The sequence below is a fragment of the Garra rufa genome, chromosome 5 (genome assembly GCF_049309525.1).
Source record: "Garra rufa chromosome 5, GarRuf1.0, whole genome shotgun sequence".
Taxonomy (NCBI): domain Eukaryota; kingdom Metazoa; phylum Chordata; class Actinopteri; order Cypriniformes; family Cyprinidae; genus Garra; species Garra rufa.
Genome location: NC_133365.1, coordinates 48,007,279 through 48,031,111, shown reverse-complemented (window position 1 = coordinate 48,031,111; position 23,833 = coordinate 48,007,279). Strand labels below are relative to the sequence as shown.

The window sequence follows — 23,833 nt, the reverse complement described above, 5'->3', positions numbered from 1 at the left end:
CCAGTTTAATTTAATTTTGTCATTAAACTTGATCCATGATAAAAATGTGTTTTTGTGACTTGGACATGAGCCAAGCAAGCTGGTGCAGTTTGGGGACTTTGTGTACACTCGTATACCAAGAATTTTGTATTGTCCCCTCTCATGCATTTAACTACGCTTTCTAGCAACTTTTCCACTTCAAACCAGCAATCTGTTCTCAATAGCTCTCTGTTTCCACCTTGAACAGATCCCTCCTCCTTTTCTTTTGTCCCTTTCCCTCCCTCTTGCTCATTTTCTCTCACTAACCTTGTTCAGTTTTGAATCTCTTCCTCTGCTATTCTTTTTCTGTCCTTCTGTCTTGCTATTTCATATCCTAACTTCACCTGTTTTCAATCTACTCCTGTACGCTCATTCACAAATGCAAACAGACTCACAGAGTGACAAGTGCAGGTCCCCAGACGGCCGGTCTTGCGTCACAGAGAGTGCAAGCCGAGCCTCTTCTGTATGCAGTTTAGCCAGCTCAGCTCTACAGCGTGCAGACGGAGGAGGAGGAGAGGAGAGGCGGGGGCTTCAAAATCATCAGGTGTATGTGTGTGTGTATGAGTGCAGGGTGAATGATCGCCTGGATATTTCACAGAAGATAAGAGGGATACAGATCTGGATGGCCTTGGATAACACGACTGGACAGTTAACTGTGAAAGAATCAATGTGTTTCCTCCCTTGACTATGCATCATTGTTAACAAAGTCATCGCTTTTTCTGCCAATCAAGCTGTGAAAGGGATATCTACATGATTTGGTAAGATATTATACAATGTTTTAATCTTCAATGTAAATTATATTGGGTGAATATTTACTGTGTAATTGTATTGTAATTGTTTACACAAGTTTGTAGTAGCTTTAACTCTGCCAAAATTTTATTAATAAGTATTAATCAATATTTTTGATGTCAATTTTTTAGTCTAAACATCCTCACAACTAAAACATTTAATTGTTGTCAGAAGTTTTCTGGGTTTAAGCATAAACCTCACCAAATTCTGTTATATTTTTTAAAACAAAAAATTAATTATTCACCAATGTGGAGAGAAAAATAATTTAATTAGATGTTTTTTCTGTGAAAGCCTTGATATTTTTTAGTTTTAGTTCAAGTATATTTAGAGTATTTTATGTTTAGATATTTTACTGAAAAATGAAATAAAATGCATGTTTTTATTTTTACTTTGTTTTATTATTTTATTTTATTTAGGCAAGGCAAAGTTTATTTTTTATAACAAATTTCATACACAATGGTAATTCAAAGTGCTTTACATATGAAAGGAATTAAAATAATCACAAAAAATAATCACAACAATAAAAACAAGCAATTTAAATATTTTAAAATGACTTTAAAAATATTTAAAACAAATTAAAACAGTTAAGAATAAAAATTATTATACATTAATACAGTGCAAATCAAATTATTGTTATTTTTTTATTTATTTATTTTTTTACGATGCTAAATATAAAATAAATAAAAATGTGGTGAGGTAAAAGCATTTAAATCAAGATATTTTCTATGAAAGCCTTTTTATTTATTTTTATATTTATGTATTTATTTATTAGAAATTAAATATAATTTTTTATTATGATTAAATATAAACAAATTTGCTGATAGAATGTCATTTGTTTTATTTCCAAAAACACTTTTATATCACCATGAGGCCTCACAATGCTGAATAATGAAACGCTATCCGTTTCATTCCTAAACTTTCCTCTATAATCAGGCTGCCCAATCTGACTGCTTTATTGTGGCAAAGTAAAAGAAACCATTATTCTATTTGTATCCCATCATCAAACTTCATTACAGTGGCTTCTTGTCTGTTATGAATTTGCCAGCAGCACTTCAGATAGCGTATCACATGTGACATTCTTTGCTAAATCACAGAAATGAATCAGATTGCTTGCAGAAATGACTTAAACTGCCCAGTTTATATGCATCTATAACATTCAACATCTCCAAAGACCACAAATATCCAGATGCATTTATAAGTTTGATCCTAAATTAGAGCTGCAGCTGCTGTAGTAATTCTTTGTGGTTCTGTAAAATCCTCCTTATTCGTGACCATCAGCAAAACAATGATGATGTTGTTTGTGTTTTTGCTGTCAACAAAGGATGACTTTGAAAAATGCATGGTTAGAGATTGCTGCAAATAAGAACAATGGGTTCCTTCAGACTTCTTCTGCCCTTTCTAGATTTCTAGTCTCCGCTGGTGTTTTTGAGAGAAACAGTTTTGTTTCCTTTGGTCTCTCTATCTATCTTTTGATGCCGGTGATCTGCAGCATATGGCTGTCGTAGTCAGTGCTTCTAACATGCTCTCCTGGTAGTATTAAGTTATCCACCTGTGGCCGCGCACCGCAGATATCCGATCCTGGTCTATGAGGCATGAAGAGATGTGGACGGTGTCACTTTTCTTCTGAATGCATAATTCATTCGCTGGACAGCTGGCCCTCATAATGAACCCCCTGCAGTAGCTGTCTCTGCAACTGCAATGCATTCATCTCAGCATCAGAATATCTTAGATATTTTTGAGTTAGTTGCATTTATTTTGTGGGTAGTTTACACACAAATTTATGTGTCTTACCATATTATTAGGTAATTGTTAGAATGGTCTCCAAATAAAACTGATCGTGCAGACCATACCGTAAGTCGTAGAGTCTTGAATCTTGGAGGGATGGTAGTACTCACACCACCGACAACGCCACCAAGCCTGGCCCCAATCGGCTTGATGGGGGCGCTACAGCGATCAAAAGTACGTAATCGCTCATAACTCCTAAACTGTCAGTCACAGGATCAAGTGTCTTATGCCGTTGAAAATCCTTGACTAACGCCAGACAAAGCACATGCCTCAGTGTCAATTGTGAGCCTGGCAAAATTTTCGGGTTCCCAATAAAAACCAAACCAGTGAAGAACGATTTTCTGGAGAGTGAATATCAATAATTATCAAAAGAAAGTCTAACTTTTGACTCACCGTCACAAAGGGACGCCAAAACGTTTGAAAGGGGCAGGGCCACTTTTAGTAAAATGCCTATAACTCCTTAACATAATGTTCAGATGAAAGATATCTTTGCCAAACTCAGGACACTTATGTAAGAGCTCAATCTGAGGTTGCACGACTTGCCACTTGGTCCCGCTTTAAGAGGGAAAAAAATTAAAAATGGCTATACCTACGCAACTTTGTCCAAAATTTGTCCTATTGACATGAAAATCTCTGTGCACAGTCTTGGTCAAAAGTGTCACAAGTGTCTATAAAGGCATTTGTGTATCTGAAAAAAAAAAAAAAAATTGGCTGCCATTGGCCGATTAATTTTGAGCACCTATTAGACAAGGTCAACGGAGGCCGATCGGAACGAATCTTGATGGGCCTGTTTGACTCATGGCCCCAAAGGTCTTTGATTTAAAAGAAATTAGCCACTGGAAGGAGTGATATTGTGTTTTTCAAGAGCGTAAACGCTTGTACATTGCACTGTTTTTCGCACATACACACAATATTCGTATCATATGACAAAATGCCTCATTCCGGACCACTTTGCCTATAGAACCACTTCTGTCAATCAAATTGTTTGTTGAATTCTTGAGAAGATGTAAAAAACCTACTTTTGTGAACTACTCCTAGGTTTTTCACTTAGTCTGGAAAAAAACACTGCAGTACAATTCTCTAGACTTTCTAGGTCAATAATAATAATAATAATAAAAAAAAGAAATTCACCCTTTAGGTAGCTATAATGGGGTCGTTTAGAAAAGGGGCCTTTCTGAATTTACCCAAATCCTATAAAGTCTAAAGGAAACGCAAAACTTAACAAAACCTGGTGAGCACGAAAAGTTTTAAGGAGATTGGGCCACAGCTGGTGCTATAACAGTATTTTTGCAGTTTATTGCACGTTGTTACTCTTCATTTGTTATTTCTCTGTAGCGCATAAAGAACCTGAATAAAAGTCTCACGCATAGGCTCACTTCCCCGTTGAAGAAAAAGGTGGATAGTTTATATATAATACATAGATAGATAGATTAGTAAACATATATCCGGATAAATATAAAGTATATATATTTTATTAACAGCGTTTTTTAAACTGCTTTTGATTGGTCAATCTCGATATCCGTGCTCTCATTCGTCGTTGTCATTGGCAGCGATCTCTGAACACTGTATATCGGCACATCTGGGTAACTGAAGCGCTATAACATAAGTATTACCAAAGACTATAGAATACCCTTAAAGGGACTTTGGTAATACCAAATGGTAATACCATCTTTGAAACGCTACTCGGGCAGGCAAGTGCAGCTCCAATCTATAATAAATATATAATATAATAAATATTTTTATATTTACTACACAAGTAAAGTAATACTGTACGTAATTATTTAATCTTAACAAACTATAGCCTACATCATTATAAAGGTCAAAGTCTTTAAATCATTTGACTTCTGTTTTGTTACAAACACCTTATAGTCACTATCACTTTTTTAAGTCTATGCTTTCATATAAAAAATGAACCTCATGCATCCACTGAGAACAAAAACCAAACTCTTGTCTGCTTCTCATCAGAGTCGTTTACATCCCTCAGGGTGTTTAGTCCAAAAGTGTGCTTATTAGAAGAAAAACTTCTCATGAGATTATCATTTTTAGTTCAGATTTCTTTAAAGAGCATTATTTCAATAGAAACTATTTGTTAATTGGAAATAGAGAATATCTTTCAATAAATAGCGACCTGGTATATCTGTGTTATTTGTGACCTTGACCACAAAACCAGTCGTAAGTGTCACTTTTATGAAATAGAGATTTTTAGAATAAATAAGCTTTCCATTGATGTGTGGTTTGTTAGGATAGGACAATATTTGGCCGAGATACAACTATTTGAAAATCTTGAATCTGAGGGTGCAAAAATTCTAAATATTGATAAAATTACCTTTAAAGTTGTCCAAATAAAATTCTTAGCAATGCATATTACTAATCAGAAATTAAGTTTTGATATATTTACGGAAGGAAATTTACCAAATATCTAAATGGAACGTGATCCTAATATTCGAATGATTTTTGCCATTAAAGAAAAAATGATAATTTTGACCCATACAATGTATTGTTGGCTATTGCTGCAAATATACCCATGCCACTTATGACTGGTTTTATATGACCACATATCTGAATTACCTGCAATGCCACTGCTGATCCCCACATAAGTAAGTGTTGAGCAGATGTAGATCGCATGGCTGAACTCAGGGGAAAAAAGCAATTTAGTGAGCAGCGGTGTACCTAAATAATTGGGCACTTGAGGAAATGGTGACGAATATCTTTTAGCACACTAGAAATGCTTCGATAACCAAATGCTGGCAGCACTAGAGGACTCTGCATACGTAAGCACAGCACATAGCGCAGCACATTTGACTATATCTACGTAAAAAGGCCTTTAGAGATATAATGATGAAGTTGCACACAGTAGCACTAAATCATAGCTAAAGCTTCTTTCTCTTTGCTTCAGGGTTTTCTTTCAGGGTCCAACCAGGCAGCTATGATGGTTGGAAAGCCAGTCAGGCAGTGGAGGTCCATCTGTAAGGGACTGATCCTGGGGGCACTCCTGACCACCTGCATGATTCTTTTGTACTGCCTGTCAGCGCCAGAGGTCCAGTTTGGCCTGCAAGAGTGAGTCCCTTTATGTATTTTGAACAAGAATAAGGTACAAGTTCAAGTTTCAGTGCCATTCAAAAGTTTGCTTATCAGTCTTATGCTCATCAAGGCTGCGTTTATTTGATCAAAAATAAACAAAGTAAAAAAAGTAATATTATAAAATATCATTATGATATATTATTAATATACATTAAAATCTAATTTATTCCTGTGATCAAAGCTGAATTTTAAGCATCATGATTTTTAGTCTTCAGTGTCACATGATGCTTCAGAAAGCATTTTAATATGCTGATTTATTATCAGTGCTGGAAACAGTTTGCTGCTTAATTTTTATTTTTTTGGAATCCTGGATCAGGATTCTTTGATGAATAAAAAGTTAAAAAGAACAGCGTTTATATAAAATAAAAATCTTTTCTAACAATATACATTACTGTTCAAAAGTTTGGAGTCAGCAAATTTTTATTCTTTTTTTTTTTTTTTTTGAAAGAACTTAATACTTTTATTCAGCAAGGATGTTTTAACTTGATAAAAAGTGATAGCAAATACTATATTTTGAATAAATTCTTTTTAATTTTTTATTCATCAAAGAATCCTGAAAAAAGAATCACAGGTTTCAAAAAAATATAAAGCAGCACAACTGTTGCCAGCACTGATAATAAAGCATATTAGAATGATTTCTGAAGGATCAGTTGACACTGAAGACTGGAGTAATGATTCTTAAAATTCAGAATTGTATCACAGAAATAAATGATGTTTTAAAGTTTATTAAAATAGAAACCATATTTTGTATTGTAATAACATTTCATAATATTACTGGGGGTTTTTTTCTGTATTTTTGATCAAATAAATGCAGCCTTGATGAGCATAAGAGACTTAAAAAAAAACATTACAAGTCTTACTGATCCCAAACTTTTGAATGACAGTGTATTTCATCCCAAAATCAAAAGAATACAAAAATAAATGATCTTCATATTCATAAAGAAAATAAAGTAGTTCTGCATTATGTTGCAATTTTCATGACAGTTATTAATAATAATAATTAATAATATTATTATAATGATAATTTCTCCCTAATTATTCTGTATTATCCTATAGATATTCTGTATCCAGACAGGAAAGATTGTTTAAAACTAAAATTTTAGTTAGTTAATTAGGGCAGCCGTGGCCTAATGGTTAGAGATTCGGACTTGTAACCCAAAGGTTGCAGGTTCGAGTCTCAGGTCCGGCAGGGATTGTAGGTGGGGGGAGTGAATGTACAGCACTCTCTCCACCCTCAATACCACGACTGAGGTGAGTCCCTTGAGCAAGGCACCGATCCCCCAACTGCTCCCCGGGCGCCGCAGCAATGGCTGCCCACTGCTCCGGGTGTGTGTTCACGGTGTGTGTGTGTTCACTACTGTGTGTGTGCACTTGGATGGGTTAAATGCAGAGCACAAATTCCTTGTATGGGTCACCATACTTGGCCTCACTCACCCCCTTTCCTTTCCTTTCCTTCCTTTCCTTTAGTTAAATTAACACATATACACACACACACACACACACACACACACACACACACACACACACACTGGACCACAAAACCAGTCATAAGGTTAAATTTTACAAAACTAAGCTGTATACATCATATGAAAGCTCAATAAATAAGCTTTTTATTGATATATGGTTTGTTAGGATAGGACAATATTTGGCCGAGATACATCTATTTGAAAATCTGGAATCTGAGGGTGCAAAAAAATCAAAATACTGAGAAAATCACCTTTAAAGTTCTCCAAATTAAGTTCTTAACAATGCATATTACTAATCAAAAATTACATTTTGATATATTTATAGTAAGAATTTTACAAAAAATCTTCATGGAACATGATCTTTACTTAATTTCTTAATGATTTTTGGCATAAAAGAAAAATCAATAATTTTGACCCATGCCATGTATTTTTGGCTATTGCTACAAATATACCCCAGCGACTTAAGACTGGTTTTGTGGTCCAGGGTCACATATACTTAATTAGTATAATAGTATGATTAAATATAGTATAATTCTTTCCTGTGATGCAAAGCTGAATTCTGAAATCAAAGCTGAAATCTATCTATCTATCTATCTGTCTATATAGGTCCTTAATTGTCAATTGTCAATAAAATAATGTGCAATAAAGCACAATATTTTTAATATTATGTGTGTATGTATGTATATATATATATATATATATATATATATATATATATATATACACTTTTTGACGTTAGGGAAAAATATGAATAAACTTTTTCTCATAGCAGCATTTTTTGTAGGGTTCATTTATCTGTTTCATGAATATAGTGAAGAAGTACAAATACATCTAAAATCCATTCAAATTACAATATTTTTTCTTCATTTTTGTTTACAGGGTCCCAGTGCCTTACTCATGTGCTCATCGCCCCTCGGCTGCCCACTCCTCAACTATCTCTAACAGCTCCCATCATGCCTCTGGGCAGCGAATCTGCACTCCAAAAGTGGACATCATGTTCATGAAAACCCATAAAACAGCTAGCAGCACTTTCCTCAACATCCTATTTCGCTTTGGTGAAAAACACCACCTCAAATTTGCCTTCCCCAACAGCCGCAATGACTTCTTTTACCCGTCCCCTTTCCATCGCTCACAGGTGAAGGACTACAGGCCCGGAATGTGTTTCAACATCATCTGTAATCACATGCGTTTCAATGCTGCTGAGGTGGCCAAAGTGCTTCCAGCCGACACCTCGTACATTACAATCCTCCGGGACCCGGCTCATCTCGCTGAGTCCTCGTTCCACTATTTTGGACGCGTTGTACCTCTCACTTGGAAGCTTTCTGGAGATGATAAGCTGAGAGAATTCCTGATGGATCCAAAGCTTTACTATGACCCGGAGGGTTTCAATTCGTTTTATCTGAAAAACTTGCTTTTCTTTGACTTCGGACAGGATAATAACTTACATCCAGATGACCCGAAAGTGGACAAGGCAATTCATGCAATCTCCAAGCGCTTCCATTTGGTCATGCTTGTGGAGTATTTCGAGGAGTCACTTATCCTGCTCAAGGACGCCCTCTGCTGGGACATGGAGGACTTGCTTTTCTTCAAACTCAATGCCCGGAAAGGTTCAACCATTTCTAAACTGACTCCAGAGCTCAGGGCCAAAGCCCTGGAATGGAACGCCATCGATTGGAAGCTTTACCAGTATTTCAACGCCACCTTCTGGCAAAAAGTGGACGCTTACGGCCGTGATCGCATGGTGAGAGATGTTGCCGAGCTGCAGCGCAGAAATGCAGAAATGACTTCCATCTGCATTGAAGGAGGCCATGCTGTTGATGCAGGAAGCATCTTGGAGACTTCCATGCAGCCGTGGCAACCCATCGGTGAGAAGTCGATTATGGGATACAATCTGAAAAAGAATGTTGACAAAGCCCATCAAAAGCTCTGCAGGAAGATGCTCACGCCAGAGCTGCAGTATCTCACCGATATGGGCGTCAACCTGTGGATAACAAGACTGTGGGGTCACATTAGAGAGATCCTTCACTGGTAGCCTAGAAGAAATGTTTTACTAAGGTGAAAGGTCAGCACTGACTTTATGGAAGCCTGGTTCCTCCACATGATAAAAGATTGAAATGTAATTGTGATTTTATCTCACAATTCACAATGTTTCTTGCAATTCTGAGTTTATATCTTACAATTCAAATATTTTTCTGATTTTCTTTTGCAAGTTTCAATTCGGAGATTATTTCTCACAATTTAGACTTTTTTTCACAGAAATGTGAGATATGAACTATATCTCAATATAACTCGTTTGTTTTTAACAGGCTTATTTCTGCCCAGAAAAAAATGAATAAATAAAAAAGATAATTGTGACTTTTTATCTTACAATATCTTCTCTATCTTCTTCGTCTTGCAATTGTGAGTTATATAATCACAATGAGACTTTTTTTCTCAGAATTGCAAGTTTATATATCACAATTCACAGTATCTTCAAGTGTCTGAATTGGAGATATAAAGTCTAAATTGTGAGATATACTATAAAGTCTAAATTGCAAAATATAAACTCAATTTTGAAAAGAAAATGAATTGAATTGAATTGAATTGTTGAAGAAAATATAAGCTATAGCTCTGAATTGTAAGATTTGTGATTTTATATCTCACAATTCACAGTTTATAGATTTTATGAACTTTATTTTATGAATTGTGAGTGATTAAATCTGAATGGTTAGATTTGTGAGTTTATATCTCACAATTCATAGTTTATATATTTAATTCTGTGAAAGAAGTGTCTGAATTGCAAGATATACTGTAACTCGAAATTGTGAGATATTAACTCATAGTCTGAATTGTGATAGAAAAAATCTGAGAAATGTCTGAATTGTGAGATAAAAACTCTAAATTGCAAAATATAAACTCGCAATTTTGACAAGAAAAGTCTGAATTATAAGCTATAAATTCAGAACTGTGAGATAAAAAACTTGCAATTCTAAGAGGGAAAAAAATATTTGTGGAAGAAAAAAAACGAGAAAAAATTTCTTAATTGTAAGCAATAAACTCTAAATTGTGGGATACAAACTTGCAATTCTGAAAAGAAAAATCTGAATTGAGTTCAGAATTGTGAGTGATAAACTCTAAATTGAGAGATTGAATTTTTTAAGTCTGAGAAGAAAAGTCAGAATTGTGGAAGAAAAAAGTGAGAAAAATATTCTAAATTGTGAGTGGAAAACTAAATTGTGAGATAAAAACTTGCAATTCTAAGAAGAAAAGTCAGAATTGTGGAAGAAAAAAATTGAGGAAAATATCTAAATTGTGAGATAAAAACTTGCAAATCTAAGAAAAAAGTCAGAATGGGGAAGAAAAAAATTGACAAAAAATGTCAAAAAAAAAACTTGCAATTTTTTATTCTGTGGTGGAAAAAAGCTTCTATGGACTTGTATACAACCGACCTAAAACCTGTTTTTCTGTGTCAGAAAGAAATAAAAACATTAAAAGACATGACTGAATAAAACATTTTCATATTTAAATGAATCTTACCCAAGAAGTGGTGACAGTCACATCTTTAACAAGTTAGTTTTGAGTTGAGAAATGTACTGTAAGTCACCACTATGTATTACATGTACCTAGTGTGTGGGTGCTTGAATCAATCATAAAAATGAATCAACTACTGTTGAATGACCTCATTCTTTGAAGCTCTTATTGTTGGTGCCAATGGCAATAGCAATAATTTCTTAAACTGGTTTAAACTCATTCAGAACTTGAGCTTTTTCTGTTATCATCACATAAATGACAAGTTAGCAAGAATGTTGAGTGAAAAGGTGTTTTTAAACTGAATTGTGATGACGTGTTGGGCTTCCTGTGTAAGAGGCCACTGATCAGCAATGAAATCCGTGAAAGATGACAAAATAAAAACTATGTAACATACATGTGTCACGCTCATGTTTCGATATCACATCTATTCTGTCTTTCAGAGTTCAGAAAGCATAAATGAATAAATACGCTGATTTCTTTTGTCTTTGGTTTATATTGTACGTGAACAAACACACATTCTCTTCTCACAAAAATAGAGCTGATGTGCATTATGAATAGGATTGACAAACCTTCTGGTGGTTGCAGTTGTTCTGTTTGACTGACCTTTCTACGTTCATGCCAAAAGAAAAAAGGATTGGCAGTGTACTGTAGCGGAAGATTTCATAAATACATTTACAGTTGAGGTCAAAAGTTTACATACACCTTGCAGAATCCGCAAAATGTTAATTATTTTACCAAAATAAGCGGGATCATACAAAATGCATGGTATTTTTTATTTGTACTGACTTGAATAAAATATTGCACATAAAAGAAATTTACATATAGTCCAAAAGAGAAAAAAATAGTGACCCCATTCAAAAGTTTACATGCACTTGATTCTTAATACTGTGTTGTTACTTAAATTATCCACAGCTGTTTTTTGATCCACAGCCCGTTATTTGTCCTAAACAGTAAAACTGCCTGTTGTTCTCCAAAAAAATCCTTCAGGTCCCACAAATTCTTTGGTTTCCCTGCTGAAAAAAAAAACAGCTAAAACCAGCTTAGACTGGTTGTCTGGTTTTAGCTGGTCATAGCTGGTCAGCAGGTTGGTTTTAGAGGGGTTTTGGACGCTTTTTTGGCCAGGCTGGTTTAAGCTGGTCAGGCTGGGAGATCACAAGCTAAAACCAGCCTGACCAGCCTGTCCAGGCTAGGAGACCAGCTAAGACCAACCAACCAGCCTAGGTAGGTTTTAGCTGTTTTTTTTCAGCAGGGTTTTCAGCATTTTTGACAGCAACAATGACTATATAATTTTAAGATTTTCACACTGAAGACAACTGAGGGTTTCATATGCAACTATTACAGAAGTTTCAAACACTCACTGATGCTCCAGAAGGAAAAATTATGCAAGGGGTTAAAACTTTTTGAATTTGAAGATCAGGGTAAATGTAACTTATTTTGTCTTCCGGGAAACACCCCTGGCTCTTAATGTATCGTTTTGTCCTTCTGGAGAATCAGTGAGCGTTTGAACCTTCTGTAATAGATGCATGAGTCCCTCAGTTGTCCTCAGTGTGAAAAGATGGATCTCAAAATCATACAGTCATTGTTGGAAGGGTTCAAATTCACAAAAATGCTGAAAACCAAAGAATTTGTGGGACCTGAAGGATGTTTCTGAATAACAGCTGGCAGTTTAACTGTTCAGGACAAACAAGGGACTCAACTATCACCAAAAAAACAAACAAAAAGACCCACATAATTCATATAATTCTGGTAACAACACAGTATTAAGAATCAAGTGTATGTAAACTTTTGAATGGGGTAATTTTTATAAATTCAACTATTATTTTCTCTTGTGGACTATATGTAAACGTCTTTTATGTGAAATATCTTATTCAGGTCAGTACTAAATGAAAAAATAACATGCATTTTGTATGATTTCTCTAATTTTGGTAAAATAATTAACATTTTTCAGATTCTGCAAGGTGTATGTAAACTTTTGACCTCAACTGTATATAACTTGAATGTTCATTCCCCCAAAAATGTCAGTAGGCCTGGAGGAAGAACCATAATGTGTTTTAAGGGTTATAAATGAAAACATTTGTGGTTATGTGATGTGACAGTGAGCTAACTAATTACTAATTACTAATTTTAGCATCATTGATAAAATGTTTTAAGTTAGTTTTTATTTTATATGTTTTCTGTTTTTATTTTAATTTTAATGTGTGTTTTTTGTTAAAGTTTTCTTCATTTTTATTTATCTGTTTCATTGATTGATTGATTTATGATTGTATCCAGATTTTTTCAGCTTCGTTTTAGTCTTCTTAGCAGCCTGCTTCATTCAACTCAATGAAAATCTTGACTTGGCAACGTTGTATGTGTGTGTATGTGGTTTTAGTTTTAAGTAACAATAATAACCATATTTACGCTGAAAGAAAATGTAATATAAAGCAAAGATTTTATTTATAATAAAGCTCAGCAATTTTTTTTCCAGTCAAAAGACAGACAGATAGAAATGTAGACAGATCGCTAGATCCAATTAACATAAATAAAGTATATATATTATAGCTTTAAATCAGTCCCAAGGCTTTTTCAGATTAACATGAGCGTCATTCAGTATGTTTTCAGATTTTTAAATGATCTGATTATTCCATCCCGAAAAGGAAAATAAAAAACGTTCTTCCGTTTCACGTCGGACCCATTTTACTGTCTCACCGAACGCCAGCCGGAAGTGTGTTTTAAACAGTCGGAGGTTTTGTGTTGGTTGTTTGAGCGTTTATAAACTTTTATTTTTTATTTACTGCCACTTCTTTATCCACAAAAATGGGGAAAAGACAGCATCAGAAAGATAAGATGTGAGTTGCGTTGAAATGAAACATAACGCGAGTAAAATATAACGTGTTTGCACTCAACAGTAACTGTTGAGCATTATTTAGTTATATTATCTGATGATTTCACTGAAAACAAAGTCAATATATTCTTTATTTATATCGTGTTATGTGTAATCTGAGGTTCATAACCTGTTTGTCTTAAGACTGCATACAAGTTTAGCTGTCAAGCATCTTTCTAGTTGCAACTGCAGTAACGTTATCATGTTTTATAGTTATGTTTTAGCGTTATAATGTATTATTTAGTATTGAACTGCTTCCTGTTTCTTATTGTTTTGTTTAATTTTGATTCTTCAATAATTTCAATAATCGTTACGTCTGTCTGTTTCAGGTACATCACAAGTACAGAATACACTCAGTTTTATGGAGGGAAGAAAACAGGTACTTAGACTAGTCTAAATCTACTAAAAAATTAAGCAGTTAACACAACATTGTGGGATACATTTGACAATATGAGTTAAACAAATAAACGCTATATTCAGAGATTATGTTACATTTGCGGTTTAGACAAAATGTCATACTTCAGTACATATATTTAGAGTGTATACACTCTACTTTAGAAAGTAAAGTGTAATGTAATATAATATGAGGAAAATTATACACAGTAAATATTGTAATGTGTACTGGTTTCCCCAGTATCAGGGAAATAAAAGCCTGAATGAATAAATAAATCAGGTCCTTGGTATGTACACTACCATTCAAAATTTTGGGCCCAGTAAGGTGTTTTTTTCAGCAAAGATGCATTAAATTGATCCGGAAGTAACTGTAAAACCATTTATAATGTTACAAAAGATTTCAGTTTCAAGTAAAGGATGTTCTTTTGAGTTTTTCTAAAAAAAAAAAATGCATGGTTTTCACTAAAATATTAAGCAGCACAACTGTATTAACATTAAAAAAATAATAAGAAATGTTTAGAGAAATCAGCATATTAGAATGATTTCTGAAGGATCATGTAACATAGTCATAGAGAACTGGAGTTGTGATGCTAAAAATTCAGATTTGAATCACAGGAATAAATTGCATTTTAAAATATATTAAAACAGAAGACTGTAGATATCCTAATAATATTTCACAATATTTCTTTTAATATTTAACATTTAAAAAAAATCTTACCAACCCCAAATTATTTTGCACGGTAGAGTATGTAATGCTGTTGGTTTTCCTTTTTGTCGGCCGTGTTGTTTGATTGATTGCGCTGCATGAAGTTTTATTTTGTGCACTTTTTGTTTGATATTGCTGGTGCTTTTCCCCATTGAAACCCACTGGGGTTAGTAAAATAAGCCTTTTGTTGTCATGTTTATAGAAATCCCACAAGCCAATTTCAGACGTCTGCCCTTTGATCACTGCAGGTGAGTTTTCACTACTTTCATGTTTGATAAAAAAGTCATTTGTGTTTCTTCTGGTCAGTAATTTAGGTCTAGTACAGTAGATTGGATTTACATAACTCAGAGATGCTTTCATTAGTTATATGTGAGTTAAAGCTTCTGTGTGTCAATTTTTTCCTTGAATGTTAAAATGCTTATCTCCTATTTATCTATTTTAATATATGAGTCTTTTAATTTTTTTTTATCTCTCATCTCTTGCGTAGTTTGTCTCTTCAGCCCTTTGAGTATCCCATGTGCACGGTGGATGGAGTGGTTTTTGATCTAATGTGAGTATATTACTCTCACCAACATCAAAATGAGTCATTTGTAAAGCTGTTATTTGTGACTCTGGACCACAAAACCAGTCACAAGTAGCACGGGTATATTTGTAGCAATAGCCAACAATTCATAGCATCGATTTTTCTTTTATGCTAAAAATTATTAGGTTATTAAGTAAAGAGCATGTTCCATGAAGATATTTTGTAAATTTTCTACCATAAATATATCAAAACTTAATATTTGCTTAGTAATATGCATTGCTAAGAACTTCATTTGGACAACTTTAAAGGTTATTTTTTCAATAGTTAGATTTTTTTGCATCCTCAGATTCCAGATTTTCAAATAGTTGTATCTCGGCCATATATATATATATATATATATATATATATATATATATATATATATCAATGCAAAGCGTATTTGTTCAGTGTTCAGGTATTGTATTTATCTCAATTAAAAAAAAAATTTTTTTACTGCAAAAAATTTTCATTACTGGTTTTGTGGTCCAGGGTCACATTTGTATTCATGATTTTATAATAGCTTACATGTATTTATTATATACGTATTTATAGTAGCGTATGTTTATTATTACAAGCACTACCCTTGAAAGGTTTAAGGAAGGTAAAATTATTACTTTTATTTAGCAAGGATGCATTAAATTGATCAAAAGTGACAGTAAAGTAATTTGTTGTTACAAAAAACATTTTTTTTTTACTTTCTATTGACAAAAATAAAGAATGTAGAAAGTGTTTTTAAAAATCCTGAAAATATATATTTTAGTTCCACAAAAATATTAAGCCACACAACTGTTTTCAAAATTGATAAATATTTCTTAAGCAGCAAATCAGCATGTTAGAATGATATCTGAAGGATCATGTGACTCATATAATGTGAAAACTCTGAAGTAATGATGCTGAAAATTCATCTTTGCATCACAGAAATAAATTTAGTTTTGTAAAATGTTATCACAATTTAAAATAACTTTCCTATATATAAAGAAAAGTTATATAATATAAAGTTATATAAAAGAAAAGTTTTACATTTTTGTAAAATTAAATATTATTTTTTGTGAATTTTCAAAATATTTTTTAAAATTGTTTCTTTATTTTTACAGTAGAAAGTCCAAAAAATGTTTTTTCAATATTTTTTTCAAAATAAATTACTTTCCTATATATTTAATAAATCGGGAAGTTATATTTTACTTTTTTAGTGCATGCCCCAAACTTTTGAATGGAAGTGTGCATATTATCTGAAGTGGCGTGTTGATGCAATAAATAAAGATTAACGTTTGTTTTCTCTCTAGGAGCATTGTGCCTTGGATTAAGAAGTTTGGTACCAACCCCATAACTGGAGAGGTAATTCAGTTATTCCAATTTATCATATATTGTTTTATTTGACACTGACCAATACACTTCAAAATCATTAAGAAGAAGCAGCTTACTATGTTAAAATATCCTGCATGGATTCAACCACTAGAGGGCGTCAGACTCCATTTGAGGAGAAGCCAAGCGTTTGATTGATGACACCAAGTAAACTGCAAAATCATCAACTCCAGATGATGCTATCTGTGTGCTTGCCTGTGCATCCTAGAGTATCCAAAGCTATAAAACAGAATCTCTTGGTATACACATGATTTAAAGAGCACTGCAGGTTTTAGAAAATGAATTATGTTTAGTGATGTTAAGGCAAACTTGTATTTAGGGTTGGAAAACATCTTACCCTAAGTAATAAACTAGTATCTTGTTTGTGATACAGTCCTTAAATCATGTGCCATGCTGAGTAGAGATGTGTGGGAACTTCTTTATGTGATTAGACAATGATTTTTACCTTTTAGATAATAAACTAGGCCAAAACATCCTGAATTAGGAGCCTGAGCCTCATATATGGGGGCTTTTTTTAACCTGGATCAGTAACCAGTTAACTAAACAAAATAAAAAAAACTTTATGTAATATAAATATTACATTTAAAACTGAATTAAAAAAATTGCAAAAGTTGTATCACAAAAAAGCTAAAAAAAAAATATATATATATATTATATTAATAATAAAAATAAATAATAATGTAATATTTATATTGACCAAAGCAGATAACAAAATTGCTCAAATTTAAATAAGTCTATATTATACCATAGTACATAATATAAAGTACAACATAAAAGCTAAAAACTGAAATTAACCAAACTAAAATAATATTTCTACAATTTCATATTTTTATTGCTAAAATAACACCAGTAACTAACCACCTAGCAACAACCCTTTGTAAATGTTAGTTAATAAAAATAGGCGTTCATTGTTCATGTAAGTCCGCAGTGCATAAACTAATGTTAACTTTTATTATGATTTTAATAATGCATTAGAAAATGCTGAAATCAACATTAACTAAAAGGGTTGTTCATTCTTAGTTTATGTTAACTAATGTAGTTAACTAATGAACCTTATTGTAGAGTGTTACTGTGCAAATAAAATGTTAAGATAACCCAAAGCCTTTCATAATTATAATTTTATTACACATTTGCCAGTCAGTATTTTTTTTTTCTGCTTTGAGAGTTTCATTTTATGTTTTGTAGTCACTTAATTTGTCACTTAGAGGGAAAATGCTCTATTGTACCCAAAAGTTTTTCAAAATAACCATAACAGATGCGTACGAAATTAAATTAGCAGTAAAAACAAAGACTTGATTTACTATGTCATTAAAAAACGAATAAAAATAAAAGAGGAAAATAAATTAGATGAAAGCGACCTTTCAAAAAAGCCTTTTATAATCTTAATTTCATTACATGCTGCCAAACGGAAGTATTTTCTGCTTTGAGAGTTTCATTTTATGTTTTGGAGAGTATTCAAGCTTAATGTGTTGCTTAGAGGGAAAATACTCTATTACTGTACCCATCTAGAAATCATTATTGAGACTATAAAGAAGATATTTCACAGTCCCGCTGATGGTGGCTAACAGCGTTCAGTGTGCCAGGAGTGGATGTGGGTGTAAGTTGCTGTATAATCAGTTCGCTGGACGCACATCACTGCACTCTTAATTTATGGAATAGGAGTTATAGGATCTCTGTGCAGGCTGCATGCATGATCGGTCAGCACTAGCATCAGCGAAAGTTGTGTGAATGTTTACAGAGAGCGTAATGTATTTCTTTGCTTCAAATTTTAAGGCACATGGCTGTCATCTGTAATGCATCCTTACATCTTCATAGCTGTGCAATTTAGTGAGAGCATGTCTGGACATGCCACTGTGAGTTTGTGTGTGTGTGTTTTCGTACACACAGTGTGACTGTGTTATCTGAAGTATTCATGATTGATTTGTCTCGCTAGATGGAGAGGAGGAAAGTAAGTGCTGGAGTTGACTAGGGCTGATGAGAAACACAGACTCTGACTGTGTGTGTGTGTGTGTGTGTGTGTGTGTGTGTGTGTGTGTGTGTGTGTGTGTGTGTGTGTGTGTGTGTGTGTGTGTGTGTGTGTGTGTGTGTGTGTGTTAGAGTGACTTTTAGGGAAATCTTTTGGACATGCCAGGACTTGTTCTTCTGTGCAGAACACATGCTCTCATGTGTTCTGATTTGCAAATTTCTGTTTTAATGGGTAGTAGTGAGGCAGGTAATCAAATACATGTTATTTTGTATTACTCATATATATGTGACCCTGGACCAGAAATAATAGATTTTTCTTTTATGCCAGAAATCATGAGGATATTAAGTAAAGATCATGTTCCTTGAAGATATTTTGTAAATTTCCTACCATAAACATATCAAAACATAATTTATTATTAACATGCATTGCTAAGAACTTAATTTGGCCAACTTTAAAGGTGGTTTTCTCAATATTTAGATTTTTTTTGCACCGTCAGATTTTAGTTATTCAAATAGCTGCATCTCGGCCAAATATCTTAACAAAACATACATCAATGGAAAGCTTATCTATTAAGCTTTCAGATGTTAAATGATGTTAGAAGTTAGATGTATAAATCTCAATTTTAAAAAAAATTGATCCTTATGACTGGTTTTGTGGCCCAGGGTCACATATTGCATCTTTCAAGTGTCAGTGTGTTTTTGATATGGCAAGGCAAGTTTACTTACTACAGGGATTCCCAAACCTTTTTTCATCAGCCCAGTAGAAAATATTCATTTGAAGTACCCTTTGAGATTTCAAATTAATATTTAATTAATTTAATGACACATTTGCAAATTCACAGTTCTCTTATGGCAGTTAATGGTCACATGACATGATGCGAGTAAATGTAAAATGTCAACCTTTTTTAGTGTTTAGTTTTGACATTGTAGCTGTATTTTAATGTAAATGTGATTTTGAGCTTATTTTTAGTTGTTTAGTTGTGTCACATTACATTCGCAGTGGTGTTTTAGGAAACTAGTTAATTTGAATAATAATAATAATTACCGATTGTATTGTTAATATTTGAAATGAATCATTACAATTTTTATTTTACACTACAAAATACAATACTGAAATCAGGGTTTCCGCAAGTCCTTAAACTGATCACATTTAAAAGATTAGTTTACTTCCAGAGCAAATATTTACAGATAATCATCCCCTTGTCATCCAAGATGTTCATATCTTTCTTTCTTTAGTCATAAAGAAATTGTTTTTTGAGGAAAACATTTCAGGATTTCTCTCCATATAAAGGATATGTATGGTGACCCCAAGTTTGAACTTCCAGTTTAAATGCAGCTTTAAAGGGCCAAGGAAGAAGGGTCTTATCTAGCGAAACGATCGGTTATTTTTTAAACACATTGTCAATTTATATACTTTTTAACCTCAAATGCTCGTCTTGTCTCGTCTCTATGATGCGCATGTGTAGTCTGTGTGATCCGGGTCAATACAGTCAGGGTATGAAGAAAAACTCCCAAAAACTCATCAAAAAACATAATTTCTTTACGACTGAAGAAAGAAAGACATGAACATCTTGGATGACAAGGGGATGATTATCTGTAAATTTCTTTTCTGGAATTGAACTAATCCTTTAAGGACATAAAAAGTCTTAAATGGTATAAGAAAGTCTTAATTATGTTTTCAAGAGGTCTTAAATTTGGGGACAAAAGGACAAGTACTGTGATATGGCTTAATATGACCAATAATCTCAAAAAATCTGTGATTTCATTTAATAAATATGATCGCTACATGTTTCGAAGTCAAGTGGTGCGCTGCTTTGTGTACTGCTGTTACTAAGAAAACGCTATATTTCTGCCCTTCTGAAAGAATTTGCATTTTCAATAAGCATGTCTGCCATTTTTATTCAGATCAATGGGAAAAAAAATGATTTGCTGTATAAGTAAAAACAAATAATAATAAATGAAGAATAAAGCGATGCATCAGTGTTCATTCAGTAAATGCACAGCTAAGCATTTTTTGGGACATAAAATCACATTATTTTTAATGTGCAAAATTCATAATATAATTCAGAATGTAATGTTTTACTCCACTTCTTTTGCTGATCTAAAAAATAAAATGGGGAGAAAATTGTATTAGCCAGTACAATCAAGCCTATTGACTAATCAAATTCCAATGGATAAAATCCATTCTGCCAGTCAGACTGCAACTGGTGATTTCAACTATTTCCTGACATTTTTGTTTGCAGTATCCATCAGGTGGTCCACAAACCATCTGTAATCTGAGGCAGAGTCTAGCAGTCAGATTCCCAGCTGCTGGCTTTATCAAAGAGGGAAAGGCTTAAAGAGAAATAATCCTGGGGGATGAAGATCTGTATCCGACACAGTCTGAATCAGTGTGTCACTGGATCAGGGTGTGGTCGGTTTAAATGTATAATGCAGACAATCCTTTGTCATCAAGTTTAAAGCCACTAGTGGCACCAACCACAAATGGTTTACTTAAAGTAGACCTGAAGAATAATCTACAGTATCTCACAAAAGTGAATACACCCCTCACATTTCAGCAACCATTTTAGTATATCTTCTCAAGGGACGATACTATAGAAATGAAACGTGAATTATATATTAGAGTAGTCAATGTGCAGCTTGTATAGCAGTATAGATTTACTGTCCTCTGAAAATAACTCAACATACAGCCATTATTGTCAAAATAGCTGGCAACAAAAGTGAGTACACCCTAAGTGATAACAATGGTATGTTGTTTAACCATGCAAAGCCACATGTGCTATTCATCATGTTTATGTTTTTGTCTGCTTGACAGGACCATACAAAGTTGTGTATGCTTTAAGTACAATTCTCTCATACTGACCACTGGATGTTCAACAGGCATCTCATGGCAAAGAAATCTCTGAGGATTTGAGAATTTGAATTGTTGTTCTCCACAAAGATGGCCAAGGCTATTAGAGGTTCAGTAACACCCTGAAACCGAGTTACACTACAGTGGAACAGGCCTTGCAAGGGTCAATCAACGAAGTTGAGCACTCGTTCTGTGCATCAGGTGCAGAACCTGATTTTCAACAATAGATACATGAGTGCCAGCATTGCTTTAAAGGTTGCAGAAGTAGAAGGTCAGCTTGTCAATGCTCAGACCATACGCCGCACACTGCAACAAGTTGGTTTGCATAGGCATCGTCCCAAAAGGAAGCCTCACCTGAAGCTGGCTCACAAGAAAGCTTGCAAACAGTTTGCTGAAGACAACCTGTCCAAGAGCATGAATTACTGAAACCATGTCCTGTGCTCTGATGAGACTATTAGATAAACTTGTTTGGCTCAGATGGTGTCCAGCATGTGTGAGGAGTACCAAGAAAATTGTGTCTTGCCTAGAGTCAAGCATGGTGGTGGTAGCATCATGGTCTAGGGCTGCGTAAGGGCTGCTGGTACTGGGGAGATGCAGTTCATTGAGGGAAACGTGGGTTCCATTATGTACTGTACATTCTGAAGTAGAACATGATGTCTTCCCTCCAGAAACTATGCAGAAAGGCAGTTTTCCAACATAACAATCCCAAACACACCACCAAGATGACAACTGCCTTCTGAGGAAGCTGAAGGTGAAGGTAATGAGGTGGCCAATATGTCTCCAGACCTGAACCCTATTAAACACCTGCGGGGCATCCTCAAGTGTAAGGTGGAGAAGCACCATGTGTCTTACATCCAGCAGCTCCGTGAGGAGTGGAAGAGGATCCTAGTAACACAATATATTGACACTTTGTGATCTATGGTGTACTCACTTTTGTTGCCAGCTTTTTGACAATAATAGCTGTATGTTCAGTTATTTTAACAATAAATCTATATAGCACAATAAATCTGTAGTGCTATACAAGCTGCGCATTGACCACTCTAAAATATACCAAGTTTCATTTCTATAGTATTGTCCTGTAAGAAGATATACTAAAATGGTTGCTGAAATGTGAGGGGTGTACTCACTTTTGTGTCATAATGTATATTAGCATTGTAAAAAATAACATTTTTAATCAAACTGACCCTGAATTTTTAAACGGTGGTGTAAATCACTTTTAAATATTATTTATGAGTCACAGTTTTACTATATGCTGAAAAATAAACCAGCCAGCACTTAACAGCACTTTAGCCAGCCATATGAATCTTTCTTTGCTCATACTGATGGTGATTAAAATGACTGCTATTCTGTTGTTGTCTTGTCTTATCATTGCCCAAACATGTGCTATATGAATCAGGCAATTCATTCTTAATAATTAAACACAATGACACAGGGTATGATGCATTATGTTTGAAAAGTAGGTGTGTCTGAAAGCCAAAGTCTGACAGAGATAACTCCTTAACCTCCTGTTTTTCTCTCTTTCTGTAGAAGCTTGAGGCTAAATCCCTCATCAAGCTTAACTTCAGCAAAAACAATGAAGGTAAATATGTTTGTGTGTGTGTGTACGTGCGCGATCGTGATCCTCTTACCTGGTCTGCGTCAACCTAATATGTGCCTAATGACAAGAGATAATGGATTGAAGTCCTCTACAGTGCATTTTGTGTCTTTCTCTCCTGTACTTTAGGGAAGTACCACTGTCCTGTGCTTTACACAGTGTTCACAAACAACTCCCACATCGTTACCAACAAAGTCACAGGAAATGTTTTCTCTTATGAGGTAAAACACAATACATCCCAAATTGTTCAAGGGCCTTCTTATATGTGACCCTGGACCACAAAATCAGTCATAAGGGTCATTTTGTTTTAAATTAAGATTTATACATTATGTAAAAGCTGAATAAATAACCTTTCATTTATGCTTATTTTATTTACACTATTTGGCTGCGATACAACTATTTGAAAATCTGGAATCTTAAGTGTACAAAAAGATCAAAATATTGAGAAAATCACCTTTAGTTGTCTAAATGAAGTTCTTAGCAATCCATATTTGTTTTTTTTTGGCATAAAAGACAATTTTGACCCATACAGTGTATTTTTGGGTATTGCTACAAATGTCAGGGTCACATCCCATAATCAATACTTCCAAAGCATTTTATTTTTTCTCTGAAGTCCACTTACAATGTTTCTTAGACCCAAAACAGTTTTTTTTTACCCATTTTGTTTTAAAATTAATTGTCTGTATTTGCTACTAAATGAATAGTTTACCAAAAAATAAAAACATTTATTTATTAAAATTATGAAAATGATCATATAAATAAATATTTCTAAATATATCTTTTTATAAATAAATTATAAATCCATTAATTAAATTAAAAAAAAAAAAAAAAAAAAATATATATATATATATATATATATTATATATATATATATATATATATATATAT

General features: G+C 33.7%; 2 protein-coding genes across 2 annotated transcripts in view; both read left to right on the top strand.

Annotated features, from left to right (window-relative positions):
- Positions 1 to 344: 344 nt before the first annotated feature.
- gal3st1a (galactose-3-O-sulfotransferase 1a) lies at positions 345 to 11,042 on the top strand. The gene is made up of 3 exons (XM_073840846.1): positions 345 to 776; positions 5,489 to 5,649; positions 8,019 to 11,042. Exons 2-3 carry the CDS (start codon positions 5,519 to 5,521, stop codon positions 9,169 to 9,171), a joined length of 1,284 nt encoding a protein of 427 aa, XP_073696947.1. The 5' UTR covers positions 345 to 776; positions 5,489 to 5,518; the 3' UTR covers positions 9,172 to 11,042.
- Positions 11,043 to 13,343: 2,301 nt separating this feature from the next.
- The window catches only part of ppil2 (peptidylprolyl isomerase (cyclophilin)-like 2), a 52,590-nt gene continuing 42,100 nt past the window's right edge, over positions 13,344 to 23,833 (top strand). Inside the window, exons 1-7 of the mRNA XM_073840379.1 lie at positions 13,344 to 13,477; positions 13,842 to 13,891; positions 14,814 to 14,859; positions 15,099 to 15,161; positions 16,457 to 16,508; positions 22,879 to 22,930; positions 23,075 to 23,166. Coding sequence (XP_073696480.1) covers positions 13,446 to 13,477; positions 13,842 to 13,891; positions 14,814 to 14,859; positions 15,099 to 15,161; positions 16,457 to 16,508; positions 22,879 to 22,930; positions 23,075 to 23,166 — 387 coding nt within the window. The 5' untranslated portion in view covers positions 13,344 to 13,445. The remainder of the gene's footprint in view (positions 13,478 to 13,841; positions 13,892 to 14,813; positions 14,860 to 15,098; positions 15,162 to 16,456; positions 16,509 to 22,878; positions 22,931 to 23,074; positions 23,167 to 23,833) is intronic.